General features: G+C 42.6%; 1 protein-coding gene across 1 annotated transcript in view; it reads left to right on the top strand.

Annotated features, from left to right (window-relative positions):
- Nucleotides 1-17574, top strand: part of sspo (SCO-spondin) — a 71318-nt gene that overhangs the window by 35846 nt on the left and 17898 nt on the right. Inside the window, 29 exon segments of the mRNA XM_087174742.1 lie at nucleotides 200-400; nucleotides 767-937; nucleotides 1641-1853; nucleotides 1980-2079; nucleotides 2225-2283; nucleotides 2820-2972; nucleotides 3106-3272; nucleotides 3441-3586; nucleotides 3879-4099; nucleotides 4570-4734; nucleotides 5986-6198; nucleotides 6884-7051; nucleotides 7302-7436; nucleotides 8283-8520; nucleotides 8723-8875; nucleotides 8969-9015; nucleotides 9253-9423; nucleotides 9622-9798; nucleotides 10687-10842; nucleotides 10933-10986; nucleotides 12014-12203; nucleotides 12488-12534; nucleotides 12628-12870; nucleotides 14810-14971; nucleotides 15182-15298; nucleotides 15405-15543; nucleotides 15783-15979; nucleotides 16619-16746; nucleotides 16846-17000. Of these exon segments, the coding sequence (XP_087030868.1) occupies nucleotides 200-400; nucleotides 767-937; nucleotides 1641-1853; nucleotides 1980-2079; nucleotides 2225-2283; nucleotides 2820-2972; nucleotides 3106-3272; nucleotides 3441-3586; nucleotides 3879-4099; nucleotides 4570-4734; nucleotides 5986-6198; nucleotides 6884-7051; nucleotides 7302-7436; nucleotides 8283-8520; nucleotides 8723-8875; nucleotides 8969-9015; nucleotides 9253-9423; nucleotides 9622-9798; nucleotides 10687-10842; nucleotides 10933-10986; nucleotides 12014-12203; nucleotides 12488-12534; nucleotides 12628-12870; nucleotides 14810-14971; nucleotides 15182-15298; nucleotides 15405-15543; nucleotides 15783-15979; nucleotides 16619-16746; nucleotides 16846-17000 (4486 nt within the window).

The following is a 17574-nucleotide window of genomic DNA, read 5'->3' as shown; positions in this document are numbered from 1 at the left end:
TATGTGATGAAAAGAAGTAGTTATGCATGATCAATGAACAACTTATAAAGCTAGACATTTTTAATTGGCTGGTGTACAGGTTTAAAAAATATGACCTGTCTTTAGTTTAATAGTAAATTGATGAGTAAGTTGATTGATAGTAAATGAATAATGATAAATTATATTTGAGAATGGCTGTAAATTCGATTTGTGTTTCCAGTGTCAGGTGACTGGTGTGAGTGGTCAGAGTGGACTCCTTGCTCCAGGACCTGTGGGGCAGAGTCGGTGTCCCGCTACAGGAGCTGTGGCTGTCCTGAGCCCAAGGCTGGAGGAGCAGCCTGCTCTGGAGAACAGGAAATACACAACGGGATCGGAGTTCAAATCCAGAGACAGCCCTGCCCTGTTATCACCTTCTGTCCAGGTAAGACGCCGCCACTGAGCGGCAGGGACATTTATTTAGAACTTTTATAGGTTCATAAAGATGTTGGTAGAAACTGAGCTTACTGGTAAGATAATGCAGATAATTTAAGACTCTTTTGGCTGAAATTATTTACAGCCAGAGACCCTCAGATCACTCAGCCAAGTTTTTCCTCGTGTTTCATCCCTGTTTTTGTCATTTTGAATGTCCTCCATCTTTTTCTCTCCTGCTGCTATTCTTTGTCGCTTTTTATCTGTCTCTTACTCATCTTTCGGTGTAGACAGATGTATCAACTTCTCCCTGTTTTTCTTTTCAGTTCCCAGCTCTTATTTTCTGTCTTTGTTTCTTTTCCCCTCTCTCTCTTTCTAGTCCACGGTTCATGGAGTCTGTGGTCGGCATGGTCTGACTGTGATGGTTGCGCTGGATCATCCACTCGCACCAGGGAATGTAACAGCCCTCCTGCCAGGTTTGGTGGCCTGCCCTGTCTTGGAGAGAGCAGGCAGAGCCGCGGTTGCCATGACAACAACACCATCTGCTCAGGTCAGTGTAATAAAGGATTGTATATTAATTGTGGATATATGTAGAAAAGCACTCATGTCCCACTTAGTAAGAGTGGTTACTGGATTAAAATGAGGATAGCTTGAGGAGATGTGTCGCTGCTGGTGAAGCCTGGGAGAGAGAGAAGAGACGGCTTGAAGACAAAAGGCCTGTTGAAATGAAATGGCTTTCTGAAGGGGAAGATCAATGAACTCTGCTTCAGTTGAACTCTTTCTGCCCTCCCTTGTCTCTGCATATGTCCAACCCCTGCAGAATGATAACAGGGTTTACTGATTAACACCAAGGTGACAGGCCTCTGCACTGCTGCGATAAAGCAAAAGGTCTGCACACAGAAACACAAATGTCAGGGAGAGTCCATCCAAACACTGTTCATCAGTCACTTAACTTCAATAATGCATTTAATTTATTAACACACACCAACAGCCTTATTGGTTTTTCATCACATCTTTGAAAGCTTCTATTTTCCAGCAGCCACTCATTTCATTAACCTGACCCACACCTCTGTCCATCTGGGGATCAGAACTTGACCTCAGCCCTTGGTGGATTGCATTTCTTTCCAGTCCAGCTCGTTTCGAGTTTGCTTTTATATTACATTAAACTCTAAAGGCGTAGTAGACCTTACAACCCTTTAGTTCCCTCCCTGTATTAATTGTCTTCAAACTGTGTTCCCTCTTGTCTTCTGAAGAATGCGGTGGAGGCCAGGAAGAATGGCCCTGTGGGAAGCCCTGTCCTCGCTCCTGTTCGGATCTCCATGGTGACACAGTGTGCTTGGACTCCCCCGGGTGCAGCCGCACTTGTGGTTGTCCAGGTGACATGGTTCTGCAGGATGGAGTGTGTGTGGCCAGGGATGAGTGTCGCTGCAAATACCACAACAGCTCTGATACCGGTTAGATCCACAGTCTGTTTATTTGTACATACATTGTATGAGTAAAGTGTGTTGGACTAAACACAGATTAGTCTGATCAATAGATGTTTGTCTCTGGTTATTGATTTGTTATATCTCTTTGATTTGCTCACTGGGCAGGTGGTCTAGATTCCAGTAATGGATCATGGGTATGGCCTGGTGGATCTGATTGGCAGTTTGCAAATCCAGGAGAGAGCATCATCAGCGACTGCAAAAACTGGTACAATAGCATTTTGATTCTTGTAATAATATTAGTTTATATGATATATGATATATAATTTAATTCAATTTAATATATGAAAAACTAAAATTTCAATATCTTTATTTTCATTTCTTTTTGTGTTGTCTTCCTCACTTTATCTCAGTTCATGCAAGGCTGGGGTTCTGCACTGTCAATCAGTCCCTGGTTGCAATGTCGACGGTGGCTGGAGCCAGTGGGGAGCCTGGACCGAGTGCTCGCTTCCTTGTGGAGGAGGAGTCAAGTTCAGGAGACGCCAGTGTGATAATCCATCTCCTCAGAGTGGTGGAAGAGGCTGTCTGGGAGTCTCTGAGCAGCAGAAAGACTGTAACATACACCCCTGTACAGGTAGTCCTGTCGGACCAATCCAACTTAAAACTTGATGACTTGATAAAAACAAAAAAGGCTTTAATCCCTCGTGGTAATTTAAGGAACAAAGTCCTGACCCACTGTACATTCATTAGGTTAAATGTACTCCTTTGCAAAGTGAGATATTCAACAATACATGATGAAAGGTTTTCCTTAAAGTTATGGAGAAGAAGTTTGTTCCTTGAATTTGTAGAGAATCTTGTTATTTCTTTATTGGAACTTCAGGTAAAATTATGGGAATTACGATACAGATTAAAATTAATTAGATATACAGTCTTTGCTATTAAATCAAAGCATGTCACTGTCTCCCTGTATCTATTCTTGTCTTCACATCTCTGTGTTTTGTCCTCCAGACTCAGGGGGCCCATGGCTGCCCTGGTCTCAGTGGTCTGCGTGTTCGGTCACCTGTGGTGGAGGGCAGCAGTCCCGCTCTCGTCTCTGCAGCTCTCTACCCTGCAGCGGCCTCAGTCGCCAGAGCAAGATGTGCAACACCCAGGTCTGCCTCGGTGAGTACCTGTCTACTGTAGAATACCTGTAGCTGTATTATCAAACTTATTTTAACTGTAATATCCAGGCTAACCTTCTAGAAAAGCTCTTGCAGACTCTTTTTGGAAGTCTTTACTCAATGTCACTGTGCAGAGGTGGGCTGCCCTCCGGGCAGGCTGTACAGGGAGTGTGAACGAGGTGAAGGTTGTCCGTTCAGCTGTGCTCAGGTCAGCGGCAGAGAGGCCTGCTACTCAGATGGTTGCGAAGAAGGCTGCCACTGCCCTCCGCACACCTACCAACACCATGGAGTCTGCCTGCAGGTGGGTTCCCCGTCACAATAGAGTCATGGTAGCTAAATCTGAATAAAGCTTTTAAAATTTAAAACACAAAGGACAAATAGTAGTATTCAATACATTTCTGTAACTGTAATTCAAGATTGAAAACAATAGTTTTGCATTTAAGGTGTTTCTGTAATGTGTGTGTTTCAGGAGTGTCCGTGTCTGGCCGACAGAGCATTTCTGGCATCCTTGCAGAGTGTCTCTGTCATACCGGTCTCATCTCTGCTCCTTAACAATATCTCTGAGGGAATGGAGCTTCAGTCTGGAGACACCCTGGTTCATGACTGCAGCACATGGTGAGCAGAGAATCTTGGGAATATTTGCAGCTATATCGCATTTCATACAGTCCTTTATTGCCTACTGCACCCACTTTCTTCTACTGCTCGACCATTAGAAGGTGTCCATAATTCCTGAAAACATCTTAAAGCTTTTAAAAATTACGTATTTCAATTTAAATGCTAAACAGTTATACTGTTCATATGCAGTACACCTAGCTGTAAAATTATTGTCTGTATTTTTGGGCAGTCAACTTCCTGTCCCTTCAAACCATATCACAACTGAGCCCTTCCTCCCTCCTGCTCCCCACAGTGGCTGCGAACACGGCAGGTGGAATTGTTCCTTGGAGCATTGCCCAGTCGATGGAGGCCTGTCACCCTGGGGCCCTTGGAACCCATGTTCACTGTCATGTGGAGGTCTGGGTCTGAAAACTCGCTCCAGGGGCTGCACTCAGCCTGCCCCGGCCCATGGAGGGAGAGATTGCCAGGGGCCACGCCAAGAAACCACCTACTGCCAGGCCCCTGACTGCCCAGGTACAGGGGGGTGTCTGCTTACTGTATGTAATGGGTGCAATACATTAAATTTAATCATAAAGGCTTTTCTTTGTCTTTTAGTTTCCACCCAGTCTGAAAAGAAAGTACATACAGCCAATGCTTGTTTGTGCACAATTCTAAATAATGGAGTTTGTACTAATAATCAGTTTTTACGTGTTTCTGACAGTGATTGTTGGTCCTACAGAGGAACCAGCTTTACCAGGTAAATGATCCTTTGAAGTTTAATACCAGACGGTGTTTATCTCCTTCTCTGGCATTTTTCTTACTTTCTTTTTTCACCTCTTTCTTGCTTCCTTCTCCCCTACTAGTCTGTATGGTGATTGTCGTTGTGATGTGCAGTGTTAATTTAAAACTCTGTCTGCTAAAACATTTTCTCTCATAAGACAGTAAAGATTTTGTTTGAATATCTTCTCGTCTTTTGATCCTCTTTCCTCATCCGTCTTCTTTAGATGAGGATGCTGGCTTCTCTCCCTGGTCTTTGTGGAGTCCTTGCACTAAGACCTGCACTGATGCTCTGAAGCCGGCCATGAAGTCCCGTCATCGACGGTGTGTCAAACCTCCTTGCTCCGGAAGCTCTCATCAAGAGAAGGCCTGTAACCTGCCCCAGTGTCCAGGTGCGACCAGCACTTACATCTCTTACCTCTGTCGGACTGTATGATTGATACCAAATCTTACCTGTATATTCCTGTCAATATACAGTAATAGTGAATCTCACAAACCATCTGCTTGCTCATGCTGTAAACTAAGCCTTCTAGATTTTTCTCTTGTCAATGCTTTAACAGAACATCTCCTGCAAATCCAGCAGGCTTGATATCTTCTATTTCCAATAGCAATATAGTAAACAGTGAGATTACAAGAGTAAGTGGCACTTACAGGAATCAGGACACAGGTTCAAATGTAGTACTGTGTGTATGAAAGAACTGAAGCGAAGGGACTGTTATCAGTCTGTTAAATACCCCAGTAGTTAATAATAGAGCACTGTACTTTTATCAGGCATCTTCAATGAAAGTGACTGTGGGCACATTAATGACAGTTGCCATTCAACTGATTATTTCAGACAACCGAGGATTCATTTTTCATATTTTTAGAGCCTGTGTTTGACAGAGAGAGCACATGTTGTAAGTAATGATCTGCATTCCCCCAGTTAAACATTTCTTCAAACTGAATTTTATTACATTTGCTGGTTTGCTATTTGAGATTGCAAAAAAAAAACCCCAAAAACATGCTTATCTCATTGACGGCAGAACAGATTTTGTAGCGGACTTGTTGTTTTATTTACTGATCAGTGCAGACATCATAAGAGATTAGTGTGGGCTAGCTGTATTTTTTAGCAACTTTGTTTGAGACTACAGTGAATTTTATGTGAACATAAGAGCTAATTTATGCAAATCTAACCAGAAGCCAGGCAGCTGAATTGTTGACTCTCAGATTTTTATCTAAAATTTATGTTCCAACGAGAGGGATGAATGGAAACAAAGAGTAATACCATCCGGAAAGAAATAATAATACCATGTTTGTGTGTGTGTGTGTGTGAATGTGTGAAGTGTGTTTTTTGTGTGTGTACAACTGAGTAGTGAGGCAAGATAATAAAAAGAGTCAGCACTGAAAGCAAGAGACGGTGTAGGTTATGAATGAAATTCTCCTTCTGATTATTCATTCATGACTTTTGCATTTGTTCTGTGTACAATTTTCACCTTAATAAATCAATATTTAGATATTTCTCTAATGATGCAAACAAATGGTTTGAGGTACCAGCAATTATACCAAAGCATCATAGTTATTCTGATAAAGCTATGTTGATACTCAGCTACTACATGTAGTGTACTGTATATCAAACCCCTTCTGTCTTTCCTGATGTATCCCAGATGGAGGTGATGGTTGTAAGGGAGCCGACTGTTTGAGGAGGAACTGTTCGTGGACAGAGTGGGGGGAGTGGGGCTTCTGTTCGCGGTCTTGCGGAGTGGGTCAGCAGCAGAGGATCCGAACCTTTATCAGCCCCGGGACCAATGGGTCTTGGTGTGAAGATATCCTCAGAGGGAACCAGGAGCAGCGCTTCTGTAACATCAGGCCCTGCAGAGGTCAGCCAACCAGAGCAGCATGCTGAGTCAAGTTGTGATTTTCATTTCAAACTGTAGACTTAAAAACTGCTTGATAGGAAGTCCTTTACAGTCAGCATCATCTTGAAGTTGCAGCTGTTTAGCTGTCTAGTAATGCAGTACATACACTAACTGCATTACCATGAAACAAACTTTGACAACAATGAAAGCAGAAATTAAGCTCATATAGTGAAATGATGGGAACTAATGACTGCCTGGAAAATTGGAGAAACACAACTCAGAACTATGAAATTTTACACCATGCTTTGAAAATCCATTAAAGTACAGTATATGTGATTTTTGGTATATGGTATAAAACATACAAAAGCACTAGCATGGTGTTTTGTCTGTCAATGTCAGAAGTTCCCAACCTGGGGATTATAAATAAATCTTAGGGGAGAACAGAGAAAATATTTCATTCTTTTTCTCTGACTTCTCAAAAAAAAAGTCTTTGCAGACTGGATACTTTTACCTCTTCAAAAATGAATCCTTCAAATGAAACAATCAAGAAATCGGAATGCTCTCATCGTATGTCCAAACTAAGGTTATAACCTGTGATGAGCGGTCACGAGTTGCTTTGTTTCAAGGGGTCAGAGTGCAAAAGCTTCACTGCTACACCAGGATTCACTGGTCTGTGTTTGTACTCATGTTTGTCTGGACGATGTAGTGGATGGAGGCTGGTCCCGGTGGAGTCCCTGGTCCCGCTGTGATAAGCGATGTGGTGGCGGACGCTCCATACGCACTCGCTCCTGCTCCAGCCCTCCACCCAAAAACGGTGGGAAAAAGTGCGAAGGAGAGAAGAACCAAGTCAAACCCTGCAACACCAAACCTTGTGGTGAGACAGACCCAACATGTTCACACACACTTGTTGAGTTTATATTACTGTGACCTTAGGGTTAGTTCATCCTATGCATGCACAAATGTTCATTGATTCAGCATGTGGCCATTTTATCAGGTACATCTTTGTTGTTCAAAAAGTCAATCACAACCTGTGATCAGCATTCTTGGTGAGGCATGTTATGCAGAGAAAATGTCTGTAGCATCATGGGAAAATGGTGACCTTCTGTTTGTGTATTTGTGTGTAGATGAGAAAGGTTGCCCACCGGGCCAGGAGTTCGTGTTGTGTGCCGACCAATGTCCACAGCGGTGCTCAGACCTCCAGCAGGGCATCGAGTGCCAGGGCAACACAGAATGTCAGCCGGGCTGTCGCTGCCCTAAAGGTGCCGAGGCTGCTATCATTTTATGAACAGATAAGCCGCTGTGTGTGTTTGTGTGTGTGTTTACTGCATATCTGAGAGACCTTATAGGTCCTGGACCTGCTGGTATTGAACAGATAAGCGGGACTGTGTATGTGTATCTGTATGTCCATTTGTGTTCATGACTATACAGGTGGGTTACTGAAATAGTCTCGGTGCTGTTAATCCAAAACTAGTTATGAGCTGCTTTGAATACACTTTAGTGTGGTGTGCACTCAATATATAATATTGACATATTAAGATATCACTACAGGATAGATATTTAGGTCAGATAGGTCAGATATTTTTCTTAGGAGGTGGAAGAGACTACAACCAGAGCTAAAAAGATCTCCAGGTGGCAGGAAACAAGTCCAAATAAATTATACTGTTGCTCTGTGTCTGCTGGAGGCTAAGGCAAACGTGCATGTGCCCATCTGCAAACTTCCACATGTAATTGTGTCAGGCATGCAGACCCTTGAGTGTGCCTCTGAAAAACAGAAACATCAGGGACTGCCAGGGTCCCCACACAGCATGTTAGAGACTTAAAGGGATAGTTGGGGTTATTTGACGGGGGGGTTATATGCAGAAGTCATGCATAGTCAGTGTGTTACCTGCAGTAGACGGGGATCAGCACACTGTCAGTTATAAGGGGTGGCTGGGATCACGAGCACAGAGGCAGAGCTATATGCTGCTGAAAAAACCTGTTTCAGACCCTTTTAAAAGCTGCCCACGAAAGGTGTAATAGGTGTAATTTGTTATGATGGCTGCAAAAAAATCAACAGCAATATATTTTCCAGCAATAATGTCTGACTAATGCATGTGTGCATCCAGGCCAGTTGCAGCAGGACGGGATGTGTGTGCAGCTTTGGCAGTGTGACTGTGTGGACTCACTGGGTCAGATTTGGGCGGCCGGCAGCTGGCATCAGGTGGACTGTAACAACTGCAGCTGCACTGACGGACAGCTCCTCTGCACCAACCACAGCTGCCAAGCTGCGTGCGTTTGGAGCTCATGGTCCAGTTGGGCGTCATGCAGCGTTTCCTGTGGGCAGGGCCAGAGAACCAGATACAGGTGAGAAAAGAAATTCACAAATCCACGGTTCTACTTTAGCCTATATTAATACACTGTTCATTATTAATTATTATTAAATATATATTAAAAATAAATATATTAAATATTATAATTTAAAAATTATTATTAAAAAGGTTGTAAATTGAAATATAGAGTAAAGTAGCAATACATTTGTACTTTTTGTGTCACTGTTGTGTGTCAGGTCTCTGATCCCAGAGACTGAAGGAGCAGATTGCCACTTTGAGGAAGTCCAGCATAAATCCTGCGACCCAGGATCCTGCCCGCCCCTCTGTCTCCATCACAACCAGGAACTCACTGTGGGGGACACCTGGCTACAGGGAGAGTGTAAACAATGGTGAGATGGATTAAAACAAACAAAGATGAAAATAATGTTTGCCTGATAAAGGGTTTGCACTCGAAGTACTTTCTCATTTATTTTGTCTCCTAGCACATGTACCCCAGAGGGAGATTACTGCCAAGACATTGACTGCAGAGGTGGGTCACTCCATTTATTTTAAAAGACGGAGGAAATGAAGCGAGCCTAAATGTGTTAAACTGCAGTATGTACTCATTTAGTTAAAAAAGAAAGAAAAAAGAAAAAAAGGAATATAGAGAATAAAGAAACAGATTGCATGCCAGATTTTGGCATGCAACAAACTTTTGACTGGCATGCAGCCAGATTGTTTGGCAAAAATACATTTCATATGACCAAGTTTTGTGTGTTGTTGTCAGTGGATGGTGGTTGGACCCCCTGGTCAGTTTGGTCCGACTGCTCAGTGACCTGTGGAAAGGGGACACAGGTTCGAACCCGTGCCTGCATCAACCCCCCACCACGAAACAATGGGTCTCACTGCAGTGGGCCAGAGAGAGAAATCCAGGAGTGTCGTACCCCGCCCTGTCTGGGTTTGTATGCACTCAGAAATGCCACAATTTCACAGTATTCATTGGTATATTACCAAAAAACAGACACATGATTTCTAGTGATAACATTTCTATATTGTATGTACTCTATGTGCAATCCTGGAAAAGAAGAACGTCAGTAAAACATGACGTAAAACACAGATCATATTTGCTCTGATTGTATTAACTCCTTGACTCCAGATGACCTTTGCCCCTGGTCACCATGGTCACCATGTTCCCGGACCTGTGGTGCGGGGTCTGTCACACGGCGCAGGGTGTGTGTGTGTGAGGAAGGGGGTGATGCAGCATGTCCCACTGAGATCGAGGCTGAGAGGAACACAGAGGAGACCCAGCTTTGTTACAAACAGCCCTGTCCAGGTACAAACAGACACAACTCTCAGTGGTCAGCTTGGTAAACTGAAACCTGACAGTCAAATAGCAGAAATCAGTGTGTGCGCTGCACTGTTAATGTTTTTCTGTGTGATCCTATTTGTAAAACGCTCTTTCTGACAGTGCCTGATGAAGTTCTCTGTTAGATGATGCTCTGTTAAATTAAATTTGCTGGGAGCTGTCAGTGCAGTGTGTGGATGTTTTGTCTCATGATATGAAATATTTATGTGTGTGAGAAATCACAACAACGGGAGGGGGGGTATTAACTGGTGCCTGACTCTTACATTTATTATTGCTGCAGTAAACAATTGAATATAGTGTGTTAGCTATTAGTGAATACAATACAATGAGTGCTTGAGGTATACACATCCCAACATGATATCAGGTGCACAGGCATGCACAAAGTAGAAGCTCCTAAATAGACAATTTAGGAAGTACGATTACAATGATCTGACATTTCATCTGTATCAGATAATATTAAACATGTAACCAAGAAGGTCCATATATAGAATAAACCTAACTCAATTTAGGTTTTAATCCCAATATTTACAACAGGAAGTCTACAAATTGACTGTCTTGATAATGCAATGATTGATTTGATACTAGTGGTCTATTTATAGTTGTTAGTGTCAGATCATTATGGTTACTAACTGAATTTGTGTCTCTGCTTTAACTGTAGTTTAGTTGTTAATGCCAATCTTACATTAATTGTAAAGGAGGATAACCTAATATTTGGTGTGTGAATAGATCAATTACATTACATATATACATTGATTCACATGAGTACACGTTCAAGTGGTGCTTCACAAATACCATGAAGTGTTTGTTTAAACCTGTGTGCTGCACCAGACTTGTTGATTTGTTTTTTTTCTCCAGGCTGTCCCATGTCGCAGTGGAGTGTTTGGTCTCAGTGCTCCTGTGTGTCTCAGAGGCAGCAGCGCTACCGTGTAGCTCTCTCCCCAGCCACCAGGGGGCAACAGTGCACTCCTGTTGAAACACAGAGCAGGGCATGCAGCCAAAGTCAATGTGATGGTGAGTGTGTGTGTCTGTGCGTGGGACTTTGTACATGTTGATAATGTACAGGAACTACAGTCATTTCTTGTGTTGTGTTCCTGTTTGTAGACTGTGAAGCCCCCTTCGTGTACTCAGACTGTGGTGCGCCCTGCGAGAAGCAGTGTGCACTGCAGGCCCAGGGAGATCTGTGTTTAGGGGTCAGGGAGTGTATACCAGGCTGCTACTGCCCACAGGTAAATTTTTCATTAGTCCTAGTTTACTTTATCATATATACAGGAAGAAGAAGTAACACTTTTTTTACTCTCAATAAAGTGAACTGGGTCATTCTAACAATGTCAAAACTAACCCTAACCCTAAAACTATGATGGCAGTTGTGCCTAATCTTGATACTGTAAACCTAAAGGCACATTCTTGATTGCTGGTCATTTGGACGCCCAATTTAATCAAATTTGTCACATAATGTGATATTTCTTCTTTGGATATGTTCCACACACACATTGCAGTGCACACTCTATATTTAGATATTATTCTAACAGTCTTTCTGGCACTAAAAGTCCCTTGTCCTAACAGTTATTACAAACTTTATATTTGTGATGTAGAGCTTTTAAATATATTTGTAATTAGGAAGTGACAAACATTTTGGAAACATGATTCTGAAAGCATTGCAATCTGTATGTGGAAATAGCTGAAATAGCTGAAATACCAGTTTAACTTTAATCAATGTAAAACTGGGCTTTGGCTGGACAAGTAGACAGCAACAGCTCTAATGTCACATCAAAGGTATTTATCCAGCTGTACGAGACCAGGGCAAAGATGTACTGCTATGACTTCAGAAAGTGTAATATTCTGTGCTACATATTGTTGTTAATACATCACTTTGATATGAGCTGTGATGACAATTTTATAATGTTGTTTGGCCCAGTTTCTGAGCTTCCAGCTATGATTTATTACAAAAACCTGAAGACCCCTCTGATAGACTGATGATACGCCCATACAGCAGAGGGGAGGGGAGATAATGAAATATGGAATAGAAGGCAGATTACTGGAGGTGTAAAACACAAGTAACCATAATTCATTTAACAGCAATGGATTACTTTTAAATTATGTTTAATAATTGGGTTTTTTTCCTTGTATATACAGTTATTCAAATACATTTATCAACAGATTCATATACTGTATATTCATAAAGCATTATACTTTTCAGCTAACACTGAGCCATTTTCTTCCTTTCCCCTCCAGGGCCTGCTGCAGCAGAACGGGAGCTGTGTTCCTCCAGAGGAATGTGGCTGCGTCCACCTGCAGCACCAAGCTCCAGGACAACCACCTACACCTGTTACTGTCCCTCAGGGGGCCACGGTCACCATAGGCTGCAGTACCTGGTTAGAGCCGTGCTATAAAAAATAATGGTGTCTGTAACAGCACTCTTGCATCATTTCAGGCAGCTGTGCCAAACACTGCATGAATATAGGATAAATACATAATAAGGGACTTTTGCCATCGCTACACTTATGTCTGTGCTGCATCTTCATTGTTCATGCTGGTCTTGGTTTTAATCACTATTTACTCATTCACAACTTATCCGTTTATCTATTTTACGTCATCTGGGATCTTTGACTCATTCTGGCATATTGCTAATCTGTTTCTTGGCTATTCTGTCCTCTAGCCTTTGCCATGATGGGACTTTGCAGTGTGACATGAGAGAGTGTGAAGGTAAGAAAGCAGAGTAATCAGAGTAATGAAAAGAGCTCCATCTTGAATAACTCCTTCATCCTGGTACCCTGCCTCTGTCTTTCCTTCTTTCAGTCATCAGCAGCGAGTGGTCAGAGTGGACTGCCTGCTCTCCCTGTGTGCCCTCCTCATCCCTGCAGCACAGCACTCTCCAAGGGGGGGTTATCAGTGGCACTAAAATGGTTTCAATTCAGAGACGTTTCCGGGCCTGTTTGGACCTTGATTCTGGTCTTCCAGTCTCTAGAGAGGAGGAGCAGAGCCAATGTCCAGGACCGCTGGTAGAGGAGAGGCTCTGTCCAGATGCTAACATCTGTAAAGGTAACTGTTCACTCTTATCTTCGCCCAGAAATGCAAACAGTTCCTCATGCTGCCTTCGTCAGGCTCCAGTTCCTTCTTTAACTTCACAGTGAGAGAAAATAATGAATTGGGCAGTTTGGCTCCATCTCAGTTCCCCTCAGCTTATTGCAACAATATGACACTTTGCTCCCAACAAAAGATTTCATGCAGACAACCCAGTGAACTAGTCAGAGCTAGACAGGCATGGCATCTAGGCATGGCATGGCATCATCAAAAACATGAATTACAGATTGGGTCAGAGTGACTGTGACAGTTACTGTGGTGATGAAATGACTCTGGATTGACTTGACTTGAAATATGAGTAGACTCAAAGTCAAATTTATTTGTGTAGCATCGTTTAACAAGACAATTCAAAAGTACTTTACATAAGACATAAAGAGATGGTATTTTGTATTAGAGACTGGAGTCAGCATAAAGAGACACATCTAAAGAGGATTTATAGAATAAAATAAAGATTAATAAAAGAAAATCGAATAAAGCAGAATAAATAGGAGTGCTGTGAAAGATATGAATAAATGTCTTCAAATTTAATTTCAAAAAGCAGAAGCAAATAAAAACTCTTCAACCTTATATTGAAACAGAGAGATGAAGCAGAGATGTGCTGCCTAAAAACTGAATGCTGCTTCTCTTTGATTAGCACCATTCAGTGCTATGTTATTATATATATAGTGTATCTATATAGTATTTTAAAGCAAGTAATTTGGCACACAGGAAACCAGTTCAGTGGTCTGAGAACTGGACTGATGTGATTCATATTCTTGGTCTGAGGAAGGAATAAGCTGCAGCTGTCTGATCCACTTGTCAGAGAGACCTGTACAGCAGTCAACTGAAGATAAGAGCAAGTTCTTCCTCTGTCTTTCTGAGACACTGATTCTTTACTTCTTACCATATTTATTATAATGATAGTAGGCTGATTTTTGTGATTAGCTTCATATGGATTTTAAAATGTAGGTTTTTGACTACACTGAGATTTCTCGCTTGGTTCTTTATCTTTATCATTACACCACTGATTTTAAGTTGTCCTTCTTTGGCACCAATAACAATTATTTATGTTTTTATCTTTGTTCAGTTAGAGTGAATTTTGGCAGATTCATCATCAGTTTGATGCATCGTAAACAGAAAAGAATGACCAGGTTTCTGACAACGCAGAATCTCTAATTAAAATCTAAAAAGTGTGGTACCAGGATCCCACTGGTTTCTGTGTGGATATTTATTGTGTGTCACTTCACTGCTGCCGGTGTAGATTGATAAATACCATCAGTGGACAGTTTAAGCGCTTGCAATCAGTATTCACAGTGAAAAATGTTATTGTGCATCCCCACTGCCCCATTCTCATTATTCCCCAAAGGAATGAGAATGGAAAAGGGATTTGAAGAAAGGAAGAGTTAAACGTCCATGTTTCTGTGGGGACGTATGAAGTCGATTGGTTTGGGTGTCGTCTGAGCAACGAATGATTCATCCTGAGCTCAGTCCTATCAGTCCTCCATTCTCCTCAGCCCTTCCCCTTTGGATATGAATGGGAATAGCTCTGCATTACTGCCATGCCCAATGGACCTTAGGTTTGATTTGCATGTCAAGTATTTGAAGTCTGGTATTTCATTATAGTGGATCCAGATCATTGAGCTGCTGAGTGAAGATGAACAAAGATTTTATTTACTCTGAATAAATAGTACAAACTTTTCATCTCTAACGTATAAATCAGAAATCTCATCAGCTCAAAGAAGCCTGTACATAAGTCTATAAACAGTAAACACACTTCTGTTATTGTTGATGATAATGAGAATCATCAGAAGAGAAGACAACAATTACAGCTATCACAGCAGCCATCATGATAATTACAATCATTATAATTAGGATGAAAATAGACTTGAGGCTGGTGATAATCACTCTACTCTTATAGATCTGTGTCAGTGGAGTGTGTGGAGTGCCTGGACGGCCTGTGCGGAGCCATGCAGCGGTGGAGTGAGGCAGCGCTTCAGGCGGCCCTTGGCCTTTCCTTTGGGACCCAGCTGTAAGAGCCAACAGACCCAGAGCCAGAGCTGCAACACAGGGCTCTGCCCAGGTACAACGATCCTTTATTTTAAACTCAGGTAGACTTAAAGGCAGTTAGAATCTTACCAGCAATTTGTGGGTCATGAGAAAAAGACCTATTCTACTGCGCCATCTTTCCAGCATCTATCAAATAAAGGCAAAAATTTCACGAAAATGTAAAACAAGTTTTACAGCATATGCAGTGAGCTTTGCCTGAATGAATTGTTTTCCTGTTTCCTAGGTGAGCGCTGTGAGGATAGGGGACGGATGTACCAAGAGAGCTGTGCCAATCAGTGCCCTCGCAGCTGCACTGACCTATGGGAGCATGTTCAGTGTCTGCAAGGAGCCTGTCATGCAGGTAAATCTGAGCCCTTAAGCAAACAGTAGATTCTTCTAAATAAAAAACACAGTATCTGTTTCTCTATTTTCCTATTTCTTTTATTTCCGTCTTTCTTTTGTCTCAGGTTGTCGGTGTCCGAATGGACAACTGTTGCAGGACGGTCACTGTGTGCCAATGACGGAGTGTCGCTGTGGTATCCCATCAGGTAACGGGACACTGGAGTTCATCCCTAAAGAGGAGCTTACCGTGGACTGTAACACCTGGTGAGAACAATCTTTGTTTGATTTTTAATTTTTGGAAAGTGAAAGGCTAAAATTACAATGATTTGTTCGAAAAAGTTTGTCCAAATTGATCTGTAATATTAGTGGAGCGTGTCTCACCAGCTCTGATGACTTTCAGACTTTATGGCCTTTTCTTGCCTCTACAAATTAGATACCTTACTTCTCCTCTAAGCATTAGATCAAGTTTTTATCTCACCTCTCCAAACACCCTGTGTCTGCAGTGTGTGTGAGAATGGCACTCTGGTGTGCACCAAGCTTCCCTGCCCCGTGTACGAACCCTGGAGCCCATGGAGCATTTGCTCAACTTCCTGTGGGCGAGGCCAGAGGACAAGGACACGCCTCTGCCAGGAAAAAGAGGGTGGCCCTCCCTGTGCTGAAACCTCACGGACAGAGAGCTGTGACCTGTCATCATGTCCAGGTCTGAGACAGAGCACATGCCCAAATGCAAAATGTAAACTATAACTTGACAAAGGTTTTCTAGGAATTCACCTGTAAAACCTCCATCTTCATCCTCCCTCCCTCTCTCCAGTGGGCTGTTTGTTGAGCGAGTGGTCACCCTGGAGTGAGTGCAGTGCTACATGTGGTGGTGGGTTGTCAACACGGAACAAGACAGTCCTTAGAGAGACAGAACCTGGTGGCATGGCCTGTGTTGGACCACTTGAACAGCACACTGTCTGTAACACAGACAGCTGCCTGCCTGGTAACACACACACACACACACACACACGCACACACACACACACACACACCATATTGAATGTGTAAATATAGTAAATATAGCACATTTCCATATTATCTATCCGCAGAGCAATATAATTCTTGAATTATAGTTAAATAGTGGTTACCAAGCAACTCATAAGTGGTATTTTCATTGAGTGTATTTATAGTGATTTGCAGTCAAAGGTGTGACCTCAGATGTATCTGAGCTAATCTGTTCTGCAGACACAGACTGCAAAATATGCACAGAGAAAAAAAAACATACACTTGTCTGTGTACTGAACTTTATATGAGACATGATGCAATTCATTGGATGTTTATTTGTGTATGTGTGTTGCAGAGTGTCCCAGCGGGCAGGTGTTCAGTGACTGTTCTGGTTCCTGCCCATATACCTGCGAGGATCTGTGGCCACACACTCAGTGTTTACTTGGACCCTGCACCCCTGGGTGCAACTGCCCCTCTGGACAAGTCTGTACATCCCTTTTTGTTTGTGTGTGAGTATGTGTGTATCTGTGTGTGGTTGGATAGCAGGACTCATTCTTAACAGTTTCACTGTGTTCCTCATAGGTGTTGTACGGAGGCTTGTGTGTGTCCCATGCTAACTGTCCCTGTTCAGCGCTCTCCCTGCCGACTGGTTACCAAAGCTTGAATATTAGCACCATGGGGATCACAGAAGCTTTGCTGCCACCTGGAACAGCCATTCAGCACCTCTGCAATACATGGTAATACACTACACACTTTCATTTATTCATTCACTGATTTAACTACCATAGTCATGTTGTGAGCAGCCACACTGCCCTTCACCTGGCCTGGACCTGGCCTGCTGAGGTAGCTTTGACTGTCAGAGGCTGGATCGTGGATTTGGTCCATGAAGGAGGGTCATTAGGGGACAGGCTGAACCTGTGCCTCCTCCCAGAATGAGAATCTAGCATCACACAGACCTATAATACATAGCATTATGGTGGCCCTCATCAACATGTAAGGTCTGTGACCATGTTCTCTTTCAATGGGAGCTGATCACCTGAGTGCAAATCGTCGGTAAATATGTCACAGCCACATGGTTTTTCCACTTAATGAGGAAACAATAAACAACTGACCTCCACACAGTGGACTGTAGCATACTGTCCAGATTCAGGTTTCAGACGGCTGCCTGTTGTATGAGGAAATGCTTTATGCAGACTTCAGAAAATACGTCCTCTGAACTGAAGCACAGTAACTGACTCTCAGAATGCCTCTAATCCTTCATACATTTAGGAGTGGGGAGCTCAAAGAACAGGAGCAGATATGATAAGCATG

Source organism: Seriola lalandi, unplaced genomic scaffold, assembly GCF_002814215.2.
Source record: "Seriola lalandi dorsalis isolate HSWRI2012SDOR001 ecotype SW California unplaced genomic scaffold, Sedor1 jcf7180002054378, whole genome shotgun sequence".
Lineage (NCBI taxonomy): Eukaryota > Metazoa > Chordata > Actinopteri > Carangiformes > Carangidae > Seriola > Seriola lalandi.
This window is presented reverse-complemented; position numbering and strand designations above follow the sequence as displayed.